Source organism: Chiloscyllium plagiosum, chromosome 33 (genome assembly GCF_004010195.1).
Source record: "Chiloscyllium plagiosum isolate BGI_BamShark_2017 chromosome 33, ASM401019v2, whole genome shotgun sequence".
NCBI lineage: Eukaryota > Metazoa > Chordata > Chondrichthyes > Orectolobiformes > Hemiscylliidae > Chiloscyllium > Chiloscyllium plagiosum.
In genome coordinates this window covers 16,754,244-16,772,500 of record NC_057742.1, presented here as the reverse complement: position 1 = coordinate 16,772,500, position 18,257 = coordinate 16,754,244, and the positions used below count along the sequence as shown (strand labels likewise).

Genomic DNA, 18,257 nt, shown 5'->3' with positions numbered 1-18,257 from the left:
CGTAAATTATGCAGTTTAAGACATAATTCACCCAATGATTAAAAAAGGATCAGGTTACATATACGAGCTCTGCATATTCAGTTATTCAAGGTAGAGCTGACAAGTTGTAGTTGATGTGAAAAGATCACATTGCAATTGATTAAAATAGTGTTATTTTCATCCTCCCTAGTCAGGAATGTGATTTAAAGTAAACTAAATACTGTAAACAAATTGATACAGAATGAGTGCATACATCCGATGAAGCCAAAACACTCACTGTATTGAAATCTTCATAATAGCCCTTTCAAATCTAACATTTATTGGTGGGAAAACCACCCTACTACTTAATCTTAACAACAAGTAGTTGCACAACATTAAATTACAATTATTAACTCGGCACTGCAAGATAACTTTGCACCAGAGAGCTAGAAAAAGATTGGAGGTGTCTTGGCATTCATGCCAAGACACCTCCAATATAATGGAAAACGGTCCCAAGATTGGATTCAAAATGTGCCCCCTCAACACAGCAACTCCCAGCACATCAAACCTGAATGTATTATTCTCTTGAGTGTGCTGAGGATGAAAAGTGACTAAAAGATCCCATATCCAAGGGTCACCTGAAATTAGGCATATAAGCCAATAGACAGAGGAAGCTTAAAAACTTTTTGTTATCCTGCTCCTGAAGAGTACATTTTTAAAAATTGATATCTCTGAAAGAATGTTGAGCCATCGACAATATTGGTCCCCACAACTTAGCCAATTCACCATCCCGCAGGCTTCCATTTTTAAATGAATTAAAGCAATGTGTCAGATCAATAGGAATTCCACTTCCATAATTTCTCTGTTAAGTTAAAATAACATACGTAAAGACAGAGAAACCAAATTAAAAAGTAGAATACATGTCAATCTGTCAAGAGAAGTATGCAAAGAAAAAAAAGACCTCATTAAGGCAATACGCTGTCTTATCTCATATCGCTTTCATGGTCAGAGGTCCAAGATCACAGCAGCTTCCCGCCTTTGTAGACCAAGAGTCACTACTGTTGACATAGTAACAGTATTACATAGTGAGACAGTCCCAGTTCATTTACAACAGGGAGCAGAAACTACTACATGCTCCACCCTGACTGGATGTGCTTTCAGATAATTTCACGTTTTTATTGTGTCCCTCAGCCTGCCATAGTCCTGGTGTTTGTAGAATTTTTTCTACCACTTCTTCAAATGCACAGTTCACTCCATCACAGGTCTTAGCGCTGGCCTCTGGGGAAACAGCAATCAAATAATTAGGCATCTCCCAACAGGAAAGAATAATTTAACATAAAAGGCAAGTTTTACTACAGTGAATATGTTTTCCTCCTTGCTGCATTCATAGCAATATACACATTAAAAAAATCCTATCAATCACGAATTTCACATCGTTCATTTAACCCCTAGCAAAAGAAAATCTGCATTTAATTCAGAAAACTATCAGGAAAATTCCTCTCAGACTTCCCAAGGTATTTGCTTTAATTTATAAATGAATGTGGGCATTTCTGACTAAACCAGAATTTAATTACTCATCCCTAAATGAATCAAGGTGAATGGAGCAAAATCCAGATGATAACATCATCTCAACTAAACAAGAAAAACACTGCGGATGCTGTAAATCAGAAACAAAGGTCTAGCAGTATCTGTGGAGAGAAAGCAGAGTTAACATTTCAAGACTTTGACTCATCTTCCTCTCAACAGATGTTTCCACACCTGCTAAATTTCTTCAGTAATTTCTATTTTTGTTTCATAATCTCAACTAAACTTGCCTCTCCATTCTTAGACTTCAGTAGTAGCATGAAGAAAGAATTGCTGATTTTTTAGCATAAGGATCTGAAAAAGTTAACATCAGGAAGAACATAATGAGCACTACCCAGTGTAATGACGTCAAGAGAGACAGGAAGACTGAAGTTCTTCTTATGTAATATGCATATAGTGCGACTGCATGAGAGAAAGTCTTATTAACTCTACTTGATTCTCAAGATCGACAAGTGTGTGTGGCTGGAAAGGCATAGCAGGTCTAGCAGCATTGACGCTGCAAGCATAAGCCCTTCATCAGGAACGTTCAACATCCCCAAAATGTCAACTCGCCTGCTCCTTGGTTGCTGCTTGACCTGCTGTGCTTTTTGAGCACCACACGTTTCGACTCTGACTGTCCAGCAGTCCCCACTTTCCCTCTTGACTCTCAATATCTCTACCAAGTAGACCAGAGTGTTGTAGACTCCATTCACCATGGACTACTATAAAGACGCAGTGATCACAACAGAGAGCCAAACAAAGATACATGTCCAACAGCCACTGCTCCGTTATTCCCAATGTTGAAAGTGATAGGATTATTTTATTGCCTTGTTTTGAAATGCTCCAATGATTTCAGGTGCCACCTCAAAAGACATCAGCTATTTAGCCAAATCCAATGGAACTCTAAATTAACTTTGTAACTCCTTTGATTTAACAATTCCTCCTATTTGACAGTGCTATGACACAGACGAGGAAAGTTGTGGGTTATAAGTCCCACTCAGAGCAATAAGACCATTCAGACAATCAAGTTTGCTCTACTACTCGAACATGGCTGGTTAGTTTCTCAATTATATTCTTCTGCCTTCTCCATGTAACACCTAATCCCCTCCCCAATCAAGGACCTCTCTATCTTAATACACTCAAATGACTTGTCTCCACAGCTTTCTGTGACAGTGAGTTCCACAGATTCACCAACCTATGGCTGAAGAAACTCCCCCTCATTTCAGCTCTAAAGGATTAGCCCTTTACTCTGAGACTGTACCCTTGGGTCCTAATCTCTCCTACCGGTGTAAACATCTTCTCCACGTTCATTCTCAGTATTCTGTCAGTTTCAATGTGATCCCCTTCATCTTCCTAAACTCCATCGAGTACAGACCCAGAACCTTCAACCACTCCTCATGTGACAAACCCTTGTCCCTGGGATAATTTTCCTAAACTTCCTCTGGACCCCTTCCAATGCCAGCATATCTTTCCTTAGATATAGGCCCATTATTGTTCACAATATTCTAAATGCAATCTGATCAAAGCCTTATTGAGCCTCAGCAATAGATCCTTTCCTTGTCTTCTAGTCCTCTTGTAATGAATGCTAACATTGCATTTGCCTTCCTAACTGCCAACTGAACTTGCATGTTAACCTTAGGAGTCCTAGTTCAGGATTTTCTTGAGTCTCTTCATGCTTCACAAATCTTTCCGCATTTAGAAAATAGTCTTTGCCTTTATTCTTCCTCCCAAAGTGCAAAATCTCGCACTTTCCCACATTTTATTTCATCTACGACTTTCTTGCTCATTTTCCTAGCCTATCCAAATCTTTTTGCAGCCTCGCTGTGTCCTCAATACTACCTGTCTCTCCACCTATCTGTGTCATCTGCAAACTTAGCAATAATGCCATCAGTTCCTCTGTCCAGATCATTCACGTCTGTGTGAATGGTCCCAACACTAGTCACTGGCTGCCCTTCTGTCCCCATTCTCTGCCCGTCAGCCAATCCATTATGCATGCCTGTACCTGGCCTCTAACACCATGTGCTCTTATTTTATTTAGCAGCCTACTGTGCAGCACCTTGTCATAGACCTTCTAGAAATAGATCACATCCACTGGCTCTCCTTTGTCTAACTTGCTTGTCACCTCCTCCAAAAAATTCTAACAGATTTGTCAGGCATGACCTCCACTTGATGAAGCTGCATTGACTCAGGCCCATTTTACCATGCACTTCCAAGTACTTTGTAAATCTCTTCCTTCATAGCCTTGTTAGTGAATCTCAGGAAGAACAATAGGAATGTAACAACGGTGTTCCCAGGATTCCCGCGCTGAAGTAAGGGAAAAGGGGAAATGATCATAAAAGGTCCCAACTTGCTGAACTGCAATGATTATTGGAAGATCGACACTGACACACGCACTGGAGAACATCAGGGAAGATAGGACTGAGCTTAGCTCAACACAATGCCCTTCATCTTAACCCTCTTCCTATCTTTAAAATAACTGAAGATTCACCATTGGGGCTTGCCAACAACGATCAGTCATTTGAGAACTAGAGGGTGGTCAGACCAGATGGAACATGGCCATGTCAAGGAATCAATGCCTTGAGGCATGAGGTGAAAACTGAACTGGCAAAAATAGAACTGGAAATGTAAAAGAGCAAGAAATAAAAAAACGGCCAAAAAATATAGAGCTTACCGATAAAAAGCATTGAATGTTTTCTGGCAAATCTCAGCCCTTCATTCCGGTCAACCTCACGGTTTTGCTAACAAAAAGAAAAGGAAGTTTTAGACAATTTTTAAAGCTATCAAATTTACTGAACAAAGTAGATTTATCAATGTTAAAGAGCACTAAGTCTGCATTTGAATTTGCAAGTGAAAAGATATGATGGAAAATGACACAATGTTTCTGCTGTTACAGAAGTCATAGAACCCCTACAGTGTGGAAACAGGCCATTTGGCCCAACAAGTCCACACTGACCCTCCGAAAAGTATCCTACCCAGACCCATTCCCCTATTACTCTACATTTCCCCTAACTAATACACCTAACTGACACATCCCTGAATACTACCGGCAATTTAGCATGGCCAATTCACCTAACCTGCACACCTTTGGATTGTGAGAGATAACCGGAGCACCCAGAGGAAACCCACACAGACCCAGGGAGAATTTGCCCACACAGATAATTGCCAAAGGCTAGAATTGAACCCAGGTCCCTAGTGCTGTGAGGCAGCAGTGCTAACCACTGAGCCATCATGCTGCACATAGTCTCCAGTACCAATGAAGTAACCAATGTTATTTGGCTAGCATGGAAAATTACATTCACAACTCTGCCACTATAATCACCTTCTAACTTCAGCCGAGTTTCTAAACAATGCAAAAACTGGCTTCACAACCAACTTTATTTAATTGAATGTAGACAGATGAAGTGATCCATTATAGCTATTAGAGTATCAAACAAAGTTAACTCTTGGTTTCTATCCACTTCAGCTGGATATTTTAAAAAATTTTACAAATTCTTCTTTCCACACCCAACATGCATAAAAATGCAAGCTCTTCAACTATTCCTTTCCTGCAAAAAGCAAGCATCTTTTCTTTTCATCCAAGGTTCTTCCAAGGCTTCAACAATGCCATCCTTCTCCCAGACTCTCTTAATTCTTTAGCCTATGGATCACATTTGCTGTGTAAGGAATGCAAGGGTTAAAGCTGAAAAGGGTGAAATATAGTTTCAGTTCAAAATGTTTTAGTAGAATAAATGTAAGAAGTATTTGAAGGTTAGGCACATGTACTCAAAAGACCCAGGCCAGGAAGTGAGTGATATAAACAAGAATGCAATCTGGCCTGCACAATCAGCAGAATAAGGGGAGGCCTTGGATGGACTCAAAGCCTGTATGCACTGTGGGAAATAAATAACATCTTGTTATGGACTTTAGTAAGGCGTTTGATAAGGTTCCCCATGGTAAACTAATAGAGAAAGTGAAGTCATAGGATGTGCACGGTGCTCTAGCTAGGTGGATAAAGAACTGGTTGAGCTGTAGGAGACAGACAGTAGTAGTTGAAGGGAGTTTCTCAAAATGGAGAAAGGTGACCAGTGGTGTTCCACAGGGGTCAGTGTTGTTTGTGATATACATAAATGATCTGGAAGAGGGCACTATTGGTATGATTAGCAAGTTTGCAGATGACACGAAGATTGGTGGAGTAGCAGAAAGCATAAGGGACTGAGAAAGAATACAGGACAATATAGATAGACTGGAGGGTTGGGCAGAAAAGTGGCAGATGGAGTTCAATCCAGACAAATGTGAGGTGATGCATTTAGGCAAGTCTAATTCTAGAGGGAATTATACAATGAACGGAAGAGCCTGGGTAAAGTTGATGTGCAGAGAGATCTGGAAGTGCAGGTCCATTGTACCCTGAAGGTTACTGCACAGGTGGATAGAGTGGTCAAAAAGGCAAAGAGTATGCTTGCCTTCATTGGACAGGGTATTGAGTAGAAGAGCTGGCAAGTCATGTTAAAATTGTACAAGACATTGGTTCGGCTGCATTTAGAATACGGTTTACAGTTCTGGTCACCACATTACCAAAAGGATGTGGACACTTTGGAGAGGGTGCAGAGAAGGTTTATGAGGATGTTGCCTGGTATGGAAGGTACTAGCTATGAAGATAGGTTGAGTAGGTTAAGTTTATTTTCATTAGAAAAAGGAGGATTGAGGGTATATGAAGGGTATAGACAGGGTGGATAGAGATAGACTTTCTCCCAGGGTGAAGGATTCAATAATGAGGGTCACTCTTTCAAGGTGAGAGGTGAACAGTTTAAGAGGGATACAGATGGCAAGTACTTCACACAGAGGGTGGTGGGGGTCTGTAACGCATTGCCAGCAGAAGTGATAGAGGCAGGCATGGCAGATTGATTTGAGATGCGTCTGGACAGATGCACGAGTAGGTGGGGAGCTGATACTTAGGAACTGGGCAACAGGTTTAGACAGTCATTTGGATCTGCTCAGGCTTGGAGGGCCGAAGGGCCTGTTCCTGGGCCATAAGTTTTCTTTATTCTTTGTTCTTAATGATTGTAACTTGACCAGATTAGAGGTTGAATATTTGATCAAAGATGTACAAGAGATAAGAACTTGTGCAGCTTTGTTAAAGTTCAGTCTTAGAATGTTTAGGACTGACTCTTCTTGTGTGCATTAATAACTGACAGTAACTTGTACCCAAGTCTCCTTATCAAATTGAATAGCATCAAGAAAACAGAGGCAAACTTGCCGCCTAACATCCCAATAGTTCCCAGAGAGGAATCACAAATCTAACAATCATTCCTTAAAATACTTTCCATTTCTTTTTCAATTTTATGATTTCAACATTTTGAGTTGAAGAGTGGTCAAAAAAAGTCAAATTCATAAACTGTAGACATTTGCCACTTAAAAGGGCTCTACAAACTATGACACACAAAAGGCATTTGAGAGCACTAATGTCTGTGGCAAATCAATATTTGAAAAAAGTGCTGATATTTTTTCTTTAATATTAACTTGTAGGATGTGGAAATCTCAGGCTTGCTGACATTTATTGCCAGTCCCTAGTTGCCATCGAGAAGGTGGTAGTGAGCTGCCTTCTTGAACCACTCCAGTCCACTTGTGGAAGGTTGACTCACTGTCCTTAGGGAGAGAATTCCAGGATTTTGACTGGCGACTCCCATATATTTCCAAGTCAAGGCGAGTGGCTTGGAGTGGAATTTGCAGGTGGTGGTGTTCCCATGCATCTGCTGCCCTTTGGCCTTCTTCTTGGATTTGGAAGATGTTATCTGAGAATATTTGATGAATGTCTGCAGTGTATCTTGCAGACAGTAGACACTGCTGCTGAGTGTCAGTGGTGGAAGGAATAATAGACGTGGTGTCGGGCTGCCTTGTCCTGGATGGTGTCAAGCTTCTTCAGTGTTGTTGGAGCTGCACCAAACCAAGCAAATGGGGAGTATTCCATCACACTCCTGACTTGTGCCTTGTGAACGATGGACAGGCTTTGGGGAGTTTCTTGCTGCAGTATTCCTAGTTTCTGATCTCCTCTTGTAGCCATTGCATTTATGTGGCAAGTCCGATTGAGTTTCTGATCAATGGTAACCTTAAGTATATTGACAGTGGGGGATTCAGCAACAGTAACACTATTGAATGTCAAGGGGCAGTCGTTAAATTGTTTGTTATTGGACATGGTCATTGCCTGGCATTTGTGTGGCATGAATGGCACTAGCCGCTTGTCAGCCCAAGCCTGGATATCGTCGAGATCTTGTTGCATTTGAACACCGCCTGCTTCAGTATCTGAGGAATCGTGAATGATGCTGAACATTGTGTAAACATCGGCGAACATCCCCACTTCTGTCCTAATAAGGGAGGCAAGGTCATTGATGAAGCAGCTGAGGTTGGTTAGGCTGAGGACACCACCCTGAGGAACTCCTGCAGAGATATGCTAGAGCTAAGATGACTGACAATCATCACTATCTTCCCACGTGCTAGGTATGACTCCAACCAGTGGAGAGTTTGCCCCGATATCCACTGTTTCCGAGTTTGCTTGGGCTTCTTGATGCCACACTTGGTCGAATGCAGGTCTGATGTCAAGCGCCATCAGTCTGACTTCACGTCTGCAATTCAATTCTTGTCCATGTTTGAATCTCGGCTGTAAATGAGGTCAGGAGCCAAGTGGCCCTGGCAGCACCCAAACTGAGCATCACTGAGCTTCTAAAATATTTTAAAAGATTTACCTTATCAATCTTGTTGCCAACAAGCATCTTTACAATTCCATGCTTTGTGCTGAAGGTTTCCAATTCATTCAACCAATTATCGAGCTTTCCAAAGGTTTCTCTCCTCGTGACATCATATACTGTAACAAACACCTTCATTTTAGAACAATAGTTTACTATAAGCCAATCTACAGAAACGTAATGTCTGAGCTACCTTTCTTTAAACTTATATTTTTCACAGAATAAGAGTATCATTGGTTCAGCCAGTATTTGCTGCTGCCCTTAGGTTGCAGCATAAATAATTCAAAACATTGCCCAGAAATTATGTAATTGTGTCTGTAAATTTGCATTGCTCAGTCAGTCAATCAGAAAAGACTGCAAAAATGGAAATGTTTTACTTTTATAACTTGTCTCCAAAATTCCAGATGCAAAAATACCAGTTTGCTTTGGTCAGTTAATATTAACACAATCTTTCCAAATACCAATTCATGTTTGCTGTAAATAAATAAATAAGGTTATTAGATTTGCAATGCACAAATCATGTATTGTTAGTGAACCGAATTTCCTTAAAATTGCATCTGAGAAACAAGCAAAAAAATTCAACTTAACTGCACTCCAGGTCATAACTCCCTTATAATGATATACAGTACCATCATAATTCAGTCAAACATTTTAATCAGCTGATTGAGAAGGATGGGTAAAACAAAACTAGGCTTCCACTTCCTGCATCAAATTTAATTGCTGGATAATTGACATACAATACAAAGTAGAACAGCTGTGACTTTATGCTCTTCAAACAAAAAGGAACGGCTGAGGTCTTTAAAAATACAAAAACAACAAAAAAGGTTTTAATGGACCAGACACTGAGCAAGTATTTTCTCTTGGGGAAAGAGTAAAACTAGAGGCTATCAACAAAAAGATAGTCACCAAGAAATCAGAAGAAATGTCTTTACCTTGAGTGTAGTGAGAACTCCCAGCACTGGTTAATGTGAATACAATTGGAGGTGTAGTGGATAGCGAAGAAGGTTACCTCAGATTACAACAGGATCTTGATCAGATGGGCCAATGGGCTGAGAGGTGGCAGATGGAGTTTAATTCAGATAAATGCGAGGTGCTGCATTTTGGGAAAGCAAGTCTTAGCAGGACTTATACACTTAAATGGTAAGGTTTTAGGGAGTGTTGCTGAACAAAGAGACCTTGGAGTGCAGGTTCATAGCTCCTTGAAAGTGGAGTCGCAGGTAGATAGGATAGTGAAGAAGGCGTTTGGTATGCTTTCCTTTATTGGTCAGAGTATGCAGTACAGGAGTTGGGAGGTCATGTTACGGCTGTACAGGACATTGGTTAGGCCACAGTTGGAATGTTGCATGCAATTCTGGTCTCATTCCTATCAGAAAGATGTTGTGAAACTTGAAAGGGTTCAGAAAAGATTTACAAGGATGTTGCCACAGTTGGAGGATTTGAGCTATAGGGAGAGGCTGAACAGGCTGGGGCTGTTTTCCCTGGAGCATCAGAGGCTGAGGGGTGACCTTATGGAGGTTGACAAAATTATGAGGGGCATGGATACAATAAAGTCTTTTCCCCAGGGGTGGGGGAGTGCAGAACTAGAGGGCATAGATTTAGGGTGAGAGGGGAAAGATATAAAAGAGACCAAAGGGGCAACGTGAGAGGGGAAAGATATAAAAGAGACCAAAGGGGCAACTATTTCACGCAGAGCATGGTACATGTATGGAATGAGCTGCTAGAGGAAGTGGTGGAGGCTGGTACAATTGCAACATTAAAGAGGCATTTGGAGGGTATATGAATAGGAAGGGTTTGTAAGGATATGGGCCGGGTGCCAGCAGGTGGGTCTAGATTGGGTTGGGATATCTGGCCGGCATGGACGGGTTGGACCAAAGGGCCTGTTTCCATGCTGTACATCTCTCTGACTCTAACAGGTGCATTTATAGAGACAAGACATGCATTTGGGAGAATGAGAATAGCAGGTTATACTGATAGAATCAAGATGAAAAGGATAAAAGAAAGTTCAAGCAGAGCACAGAGTCAGAGATGTACAGCACAGTGAAAGACTCTTTGCTGGTCAAAAGCAACCACCTAACTAATGTAGTTCCATAGCTTTGTATGCCTCAACATTGCAAGAGCATATCTAAATGCTTCTTACATATTATGAGGGTTTTATTTGTCGGACTGATTCATCCAATTCTGTCCTGTATATTCTATTTACAAATGGTGTCATGTTGGAGCTACCAGCAACCACAATACCAGATAGTTCAAGGTCAACCAATACGCACAGTCATGAACAAAAAAAAACATCAGCACTCTTTCTCAGTCCACTTGGTAAGTTTACCTAGAGTTTAAGACTGGCTACAAGGAATACTTGCTCAGATCACAAAGTCCCAACAGTCTGGGAAGCTCCGTACAGCAGCTTTTAACTTAGAGATCATTCTAAACTGAAGAAAGTAATTTAGACCATGCAACAGACTTGGATAATACTCATGTACTGAAGCGAAAGTTAACGTCATCATGGTTCCTGAGCACCACAGGCTGTTCTGAGAGAGACAACCAGGAGCAAGTTTAATCCACCATAGGAGAAGGTGAAAAAACAAGGCTTTTACGGTGATCTCTAATTATATTACATATGAGTCTTCTCCATAAACTTAAAGCAGAAACTGTACTAACAACATGTGCTGGAATTAGCCCACTGAACTAACTGTTGCACAATAACCACTTCACAAATGGCTCATTTCGGTTCCAAAACATATTTTTCTGGTCAACTCTGTTGCAACATCATAGAGGTTTGTACAATCATGCCGATCTTGCAAGAGAGAAGGATTGTGAATGACACAGAATCTCCAATTCAATAAACTCCTTACCTAAAATAACACCTTGAGCACCTCTGTAATAACTTGGTGTTAACGTCCGGAACCGCTCCTGTCCAGCCGTGTCCTATCAAAGCAAAAATAAAATCTGAAAAGTAAGGCTAAAGGAACCTGCAATGCAAATGAACAACAATTACAATAAAGCAAAAGATATGGATAGAGCATGTTGGCAGAAGGGCATCATTTAATGATCGTCCGGATTAATCCAAGATCATTCTTCTATCAAAATGATTATCTCAAAAGCTTCAAGGTACTCTTCACAGCATTGAGATACATTTTAAATGTTAAGACGATCATGTGGGATTTTCAAATATTCAAACATTTTAAGTTAAATGTGGAGAATACATTGGCCTGAGATCATTCAAGCCTGGGGAGATTGTAGTTTTCACAAATTAGGGCCATTCTGGACCTTATTAATGGGCAAGAGAGTGAGACAGTCAGAAATCAGGAAAGTAAGCTTACAGAGATAAGCCTGAGAGTTTGATTCTTGAAAGATCAAGGAGAAACTAAATGGTATGAAAAGGTTCCACGATTTTGATATTTAGGATACATTTTTTAAGAATAAGCACCTTTGTTTTTTCCCTTTTCTGCAAAAGTGGGAAGGTGATCGAAGGATACCCAGACTGATTATCAGTCCATTAAACCAGTCCTTCTGCAGCTAACAAGTCTTGGCAGGGGAACAGAACCCAGAGCTTCTGGCCCAGAGGTAAGGACACTATCCATTGCAGTGCAAACTTCTTGTAAGATCATGATTAGCTACCAGAATATTGCTTATTTCATCACCTAAAGTAGCAGAGATGATCGCATCCTTCTAGTTGATTTCACCACATTTCTCCTTCTTCCGGTCGGATAGAAACAGAGTGTGGCTTAATTTCCTTCACGATCACAAACGACAAAGGCTAGATTGGTGCTACAATTCTGAGCCGAGCCGAACCTGAAGTGGCTTATTCAGAAGTAACAGAACAAAAAGTAAACTTTCCAACGGAGTGTGCAAGAGGCCATTCCAGGAGCAGCACCAGGCATAGCTATAACAACTCAAGAGTCAGAGATGTACAGCAAGAAAACAGACTTCAGTCCAACTCGTCCATGCTGACCAGATATCCTATAAAAATCTAGCGCCATTTACCAGCACATCGCCCATATCCTTCTAAACCCTTCCTATCCATATACCCATCCAGATGCCTTTTAAATGTTGCAATTGTACCAGCCTCCATCACTTCCTCTGGCAGCTCATTCCATACATGCACCACTCTGCATGAAAAATCTTCCCCTTAGGTCCCTTTTAAATCTACCAAACAGTACTATGTGCATGCCAAACATCAGTAGCAGCAAGTGATTAGACGGAGCTAAGCAATCCCCACAACCAACAGATCAGATTTAAGGTCCAGTCAAGAGTGGTGGTGGACAATTAAAAGAACATGCTAGTGGAAGGCTGAAGCATTCACAATTATCTTCAACCAATTTAATTCCACATGACATCAAGAAACTGTTGGGGGCACTGGTTAGTGCAAAGGATATGGGCCCTGACATCATTTTCACAACCGCACAGAATGCTCCAGAATGTGCTGCCCCTAGCCAAGCTGATCCAGTATAATTACAACACTGGCATCTACCTGAAAATGTGGAAAATTGCCCAGGTGCATCCTGTACACAAGAAGCAGGACAAATCCAATCTGGCCAATCACCGCCCAATCAGTAAAATGATGGAAAGGGTCATCAATTGTGCAATCAAACAGCACCTGCTCAGTGGTGCCCAGTTTGAGTTCTGCCAGGGCCACTCAGCACCTGACCTCATTACAGTCTTTATTCAAACATGGATAGAAGCACTGAATCCCAGAGGGGAGAGTGACAGCCCTTGATGTCATAGCCACATTTGACCAAGTATGTCATCACGGAGCCCTAGTAAAAGTGGAATCAACAGGAATCAGAGACGAACTCTCCGCTGGTTGGAGTCAAATCTGGCACATCAGAAGATGGTAATGGTTGAAGAAGGTCATTCATCTCAGCTCTAAAACATTGCTGCAGGAATTCCTCAGTGCAGTGTCCTGGGCCGAACCATCTTCAACTACCTCAGTGATCTTCCGTCCATCATAACTTCAGAAGTGGGACATTCACCGAAGATTCCACCATGGTGAGCACCGTTTGCAACTCCTCAATTCAAATGCAACAAGACTTGGATAATATCCAGGCTCAAGCTGATAAACTGGCAAGTAACATTTGTACCACACAAATGTCAGGCAATCAACATTTCCAATTAGAGATAAATTTAACCAATGCCGCTTGACATCTGATGGTATTACCATAACTGAAACCCACAATCCTCAATATCCTGGAGGTTACCACTGAACGAAACTCAACTGGACTCACGATATAAACGCAGTGGCTATAATGGCAGGTCAAAGGCTCACTTTCTGACTGCCCAAAGCTTGTCTGTCTATCATCGATAAGGCACAGGTCAGCAATGTGACAGAATACTCCCTACTGCCTGGATGTGTGCAGCTCCAATGACACGCATGAAACTGGAGTTGTCCACCAAGGACAAAGCAGCCTGTTTGCCTGGCCCCAAGTCCACAGGCAACTATGTCTGCCACCACCAAGGCTCAGTCGCAGCAGTGTGTACTGTCTACAAGATGCACTTTAGAAATTCTAAGATCCTTAGACCATCACTTCTATCTAGAAGGACAAGGCCAGCAGATACATGGGAAAGCCACCACTTGCAAGTTCCCTCCAAGCCACTCGCCACTTGACTTGGAAACATTTTGCCATTCCTTCACCCTTGCTGGGTCAAAATCCTTGAATTCCCTAACAGTATTGTGGCTCTACCTACAGCACATGGACTGCAGAGTTCAATAAGGCAGCTCACCATCACCTTCTCAACAGCAACTAGAGATAAATGCTGGCCAGCCAGTGACACCCACATCCCACAAGAGAATTAAAAAAAGATGTGTCCATTTTAATCTATAAATATTATTTATCATTTGAAGTTTCCTTCCACTCCACATTCCACTGTCTAAAAATAACTGTAGATAATAGGCCATTGGCATGTGTTTCAAAGATTTGAAAAGTGAAGAATTCAAAAACCAAGCATTACATTCAGCCTTAATTCAAGATGCTAGCCACTGTTTGCAAGCTGTATTTAATGGACTTACCCAGATTGCAAGCTTAATACTGTTGTCATTAAACTTCATGGTTTTCACTTTAAAGTCAACCCCTAAAAGAAAAGTTTGCAAAGAATCAAATCAATACATGCACATGGAAAAATGTGATTTTTCAACATCCTCAGATATTATAGAATATGTAAAAAAAAAAAGTTTAACCTCACCAATGGTTGAACCAATTTCAGAGTCAAATGTGTCATCTGTGAACCTTAGTAGAAGGCTAAAATATAAAAAGAGATTTTTAGTTCTGTATATAAAAAGGTATTGCTGCAATTTCTTTTAAAACCAGTAGCACACTTAAGCATCAATTTCAAAAAATCAAACTACACCAACTCTCTGACCTTGCTGTGTTTCTATAAGAGCATATCCCAATTACCTCTGGAAGTCAATGTTTGGAGACCTCCACCTACCAGTGCTATTCCCACAAGTAGAACTGGGCACAGATGGAAACTTAAGTTATAAATTGCACAGCTTTGAACAACTGCTTTTGTCTAAGTCAGACCGCTGCACTGATTGGAGCAATGCCTTCAAGAACTGTCATTGCAAAAAATGGAATCATCAATGGAAGCTAGGGCAGGTTGGTGCTGCAAGTCAGGCTAGCTGGTCAAACATTAGAGTTATGCTTTGGAATTTTGCAAAACTGGAAGAATCATATATTAAAGTGAAAGCATGCAAAGATGAGTTTCTAGTGCACATCACCTTGAGATTATTTCTCTCCACAGCAAGTCACCCGTTTATGGCCAAGCAACTGATATCAAAGGTTTGGGCTCTCACTGGGTGGACATTAGGGACAAATGTGGATTCTTTCCCCAGCAAAGTACATTCCCGATGAGGCAATGCCTATGTTATCCATTGCTACTAAGAAACTCAGCGTGGATTGTGTGGTCTGTTGAAAGATCCACCAGATATTTATTACAGATAACTGCAAATTCACATGTATAAGTATCTGGGTTAATATTATACTATGTTTCTAATAGCATGTCATGCTTCAAGTGATCAGAGTCAAGTTGGAGTCTTGGACCTTCGTACCATGCACAAACGATACAATAACATGTCTCAATGGTTTACTGACTATGAGACATAACCCAATAGGAATCTCCTCCCAAGACATGAGCTCATAATTAGGTGGTTAACTTCACTATTTGCCAATCTGCATCTTTAACCACACATGACCCTAATATCACAATACGGCACAATCAGAAAGAAAATAACGCTAAGTGAACACCACAGTAATCACTGACTGAGAAAATAACACTTCCAGAAATACTTGAAACCAACAATCTAAGGCTATAGCCGACAATGAATATATTCAAAGAGAATGTGCAACAGTGAACAATCTTGCCACAATTCACAGTTGTTACATCTACCTTTATATGATTCTTAGAACCAGAATCTGCACCAGATAGATTTGACTAGGTACCCTACTGGCTTTATCATGCTGTCACATGGGACACTACATCAAATGCCCTACAAAGAATTAGCACAAATAGGGTTCCCTTCAACTTTACAATGTTCTGCAGATCTAGTATAAACCTATCCTTTACATTGACTAATATGCAGGTTTCAGATGAGGAATGTTGTACCTTAGACAGCACCTTATAGATCCCTAGGCCAACCAAAAGATTGCCCATGTTTGTTTTGCCCATCATTGAATCGCAATGTAATAAAGTCTCCACAATCATTGAACAACTTACTAAAACGTGCAATACAGTATTTCAGAAGTAAGAGTGGAATGCTGGGAATCCCTGGACAATGTTCATATCAACCAGATGCTCCTGAGAAAATGGAAGGCTTAAAGAATCATTTGCACAAAGTGAAATTCAAGAATATATCAGCAAAAGGTATCAGATAAAGTGAAAATTCAACATTCCCCTTTTTAATTACATCTTTCAAGTATTCCTTCCTGAATGCACTAATTCCTTTGCTGTACAGTTCCATAGCCACTGATCTTTCTATACAAGCCGAGAAGGTATGGGCTATTCAATTGTATGGAGTGCATCCCACCATGTGGCAGAGTCCTGGCTGTCTTCCCTTCATTCAACTCAAGGATCCTGGCCTAATTGATGCAAATCTACTGTTACCCAGCTGGCATCAAGCTGAATTTACAACTTGTTACCACAGCTTTAGCATTTGGGAGAGTCCCATAAAAGGCAGAGATAAATAACCTGATAGCTGAGCATTCATTATTGGCCAGGACCCTGGAGAATTATTGAGCACTTTTTTCAGGTGAGCGTTTGAAGGCCTTTTACATGCAATTATGCATGTAAATGAAGACAAAACATCAGTTTAACATCCAGTCAAGGAATGCAGCTGATAGTTCAGCTGTCCCTGCACAATGCACTGAAATGTATGTTCAAGTCTTTAAAATGGAATTTGACCCTGTGCTCTGTGACTTGGAAGTGAGAGAGTGTTACCACTGAATCAAAGAGGTCAGCTTGGAAAATATACCAGAGCTTTAAATGCAGATTAGATCTATTGACCAAAAGAGCCAATAAATTAATGGAAGATGCTCACTTTCCACTGCCACCCTTTAACAGATCTGAGCACTTCATGCACTGGGCACTTACTAGAACCAATTTCATAAAACAGGTTTGTTGCTATAGGTGCCTTCAACATCCATTATAAGCATTTGTTCAATTCTTCCTTTGACTTGAGTTTTTTAAAAAAAAGTTAATTTAGTGCAAAATCCAAGTTAACATTACTTTTTTTAAAAAACAACGGTATAAATCCTAGTATTCTATGCACTTGCTCACCAAATACTGTGCACAAATTCTGTACTTGGAGTTAAAAATGTTGTTTGACAGTTGCACTCCAACCAGTGTTTAATCTGGAACAACACATCCTGTCCCTGTTTAGATACAAAGTGTGCAGAAACAATGTGAGACTGGCAACATTTTTTTAGGAAATAAATATTAGATGCTGTTTGGTATAGTGCAAAGCAAGATGCTAAAAATAGCTCCACGGAAATCAAAAGTTACAACCGAAACAAATGCTCCTCGTCTGGGATTCTGACAAGTTAAGAATTTCAGTAATTTCAATGTTACACATCACTTAGTTCTTTGAAGATACATTTCTACAACTTTAAACTATTGTTACTTTGGATTCCTGACAACATGTTTATTTTTCTGTTTGCCCTTCACATGTTAACAGAAATATAGGATAGAATTAGTTGTTGTTCCCATTTACTGACCACATTTGGTCATCCTCAGAGTGTGGAAGGAGAATTGTATGTAGGCCAAACTAAGTAGGAGTGGCATATTCACTACTGAACATGTAGGGTTGCTAAAACTACAAAACCACATTTTATGGTCATTTTCTTTTCCCTCGGTACACATGAAGTACCAGATTTGTCAAGTCCAATTTCATAATTTACCACTGCGGATTTCAACACAATATTCAGACAGAGTTCACTATAATATTTCAGCTACCACAAGCTTGTTTAGGAAACTGAAAGAAAACCAGTTGTTCGGCGAGGGTAGGATTTATTTTCAAATATACCCCCCTCTCCCCATTCTCCAAACCACACTCTTTCTTCCAGATTAGAGAATAGGTCTGGTTGGGTCATCCAGGTAGAGTTTCTTTAAAATAGAGATGTACAGCATGGAAACAGACCCTTCGGTCCAATTCGTCCATGCCGACCAGATATCCCAACCCAATCTAGTCCCACCTGCCAGCACCTGGCCCATATCCCTCTAAACACTTCCTATTCATATACCCATCCAAATGCTTCTTAAATGTTGCAATTGTACCAGCCTCCACCACATCCTCTGGCAGCTCATTCCATACACATACCACTCTGTGTGAGAAAGTTGCCTCGTAGGTCTCTTTTATATCTTACCCCTCTCGCCCTAAATCTATGCCCTCTAGTTATGGACTTCCCGACCCCAGGGAAAAGACTTTGCCTATTTACCTTATCCATGCCCCTCAGAATTTTGTAAACCTCCATAAGGTCACCCCTCAGCTTCCGACGCTCCAGGGAAAACAGCCCCAGCCTGTTCAGCCTCTCC

The 18,257-nt window shown here is 40.8% G+C and overlaps 1 protein-coding gene across 1 annotated transcript in view; it reads right to left on the bottom strand.

Annotated features, from left to right (window-relative positions):
* Nucleotides 1-730: 730 nt before the first annotated feature.
* The window catches only part of LOC122539890 (ras-related protein Rab-18-like), a 26,076-nt gene continuing 8,549 nt past the window's right edge, over nucleotides 731-18,257 (bottom strand). The window contains exons 2-7 of the mRNA XM_043675039.1: nucleotides 14,415-14,470; nucleotides 14,242-14,303; nucleotides 11,087-11,159; nucleotides 8,238-8,356; nucleotides 4,193-4,259; nucleotides 731-1,236 (exon numbers count right to left, since the gene is read on the bottom strand). Of these exons, the coding sequence (XP_043530974.1) occupies nucleotides 1,064-1,236; nucleotides 4,193-4,259; nucleotides 8,238-8,356; nucleotides 11,087-11,159; nucleotides 14,242-14,303; nucleotides 14,415-14,470 (550 nt within the window). The 3' untranslated portion in view covers nucleotides 731-1,063. The remainder of the gene's footprint in view (nucleotides 1,237-4,192; nucleotides 4,260-8,237; nucleotides 8,357-11,086; nucleotides 11,160-14,241; nucleotides 14,304-14,414; nucleotides 14,471-18,257) is intronic.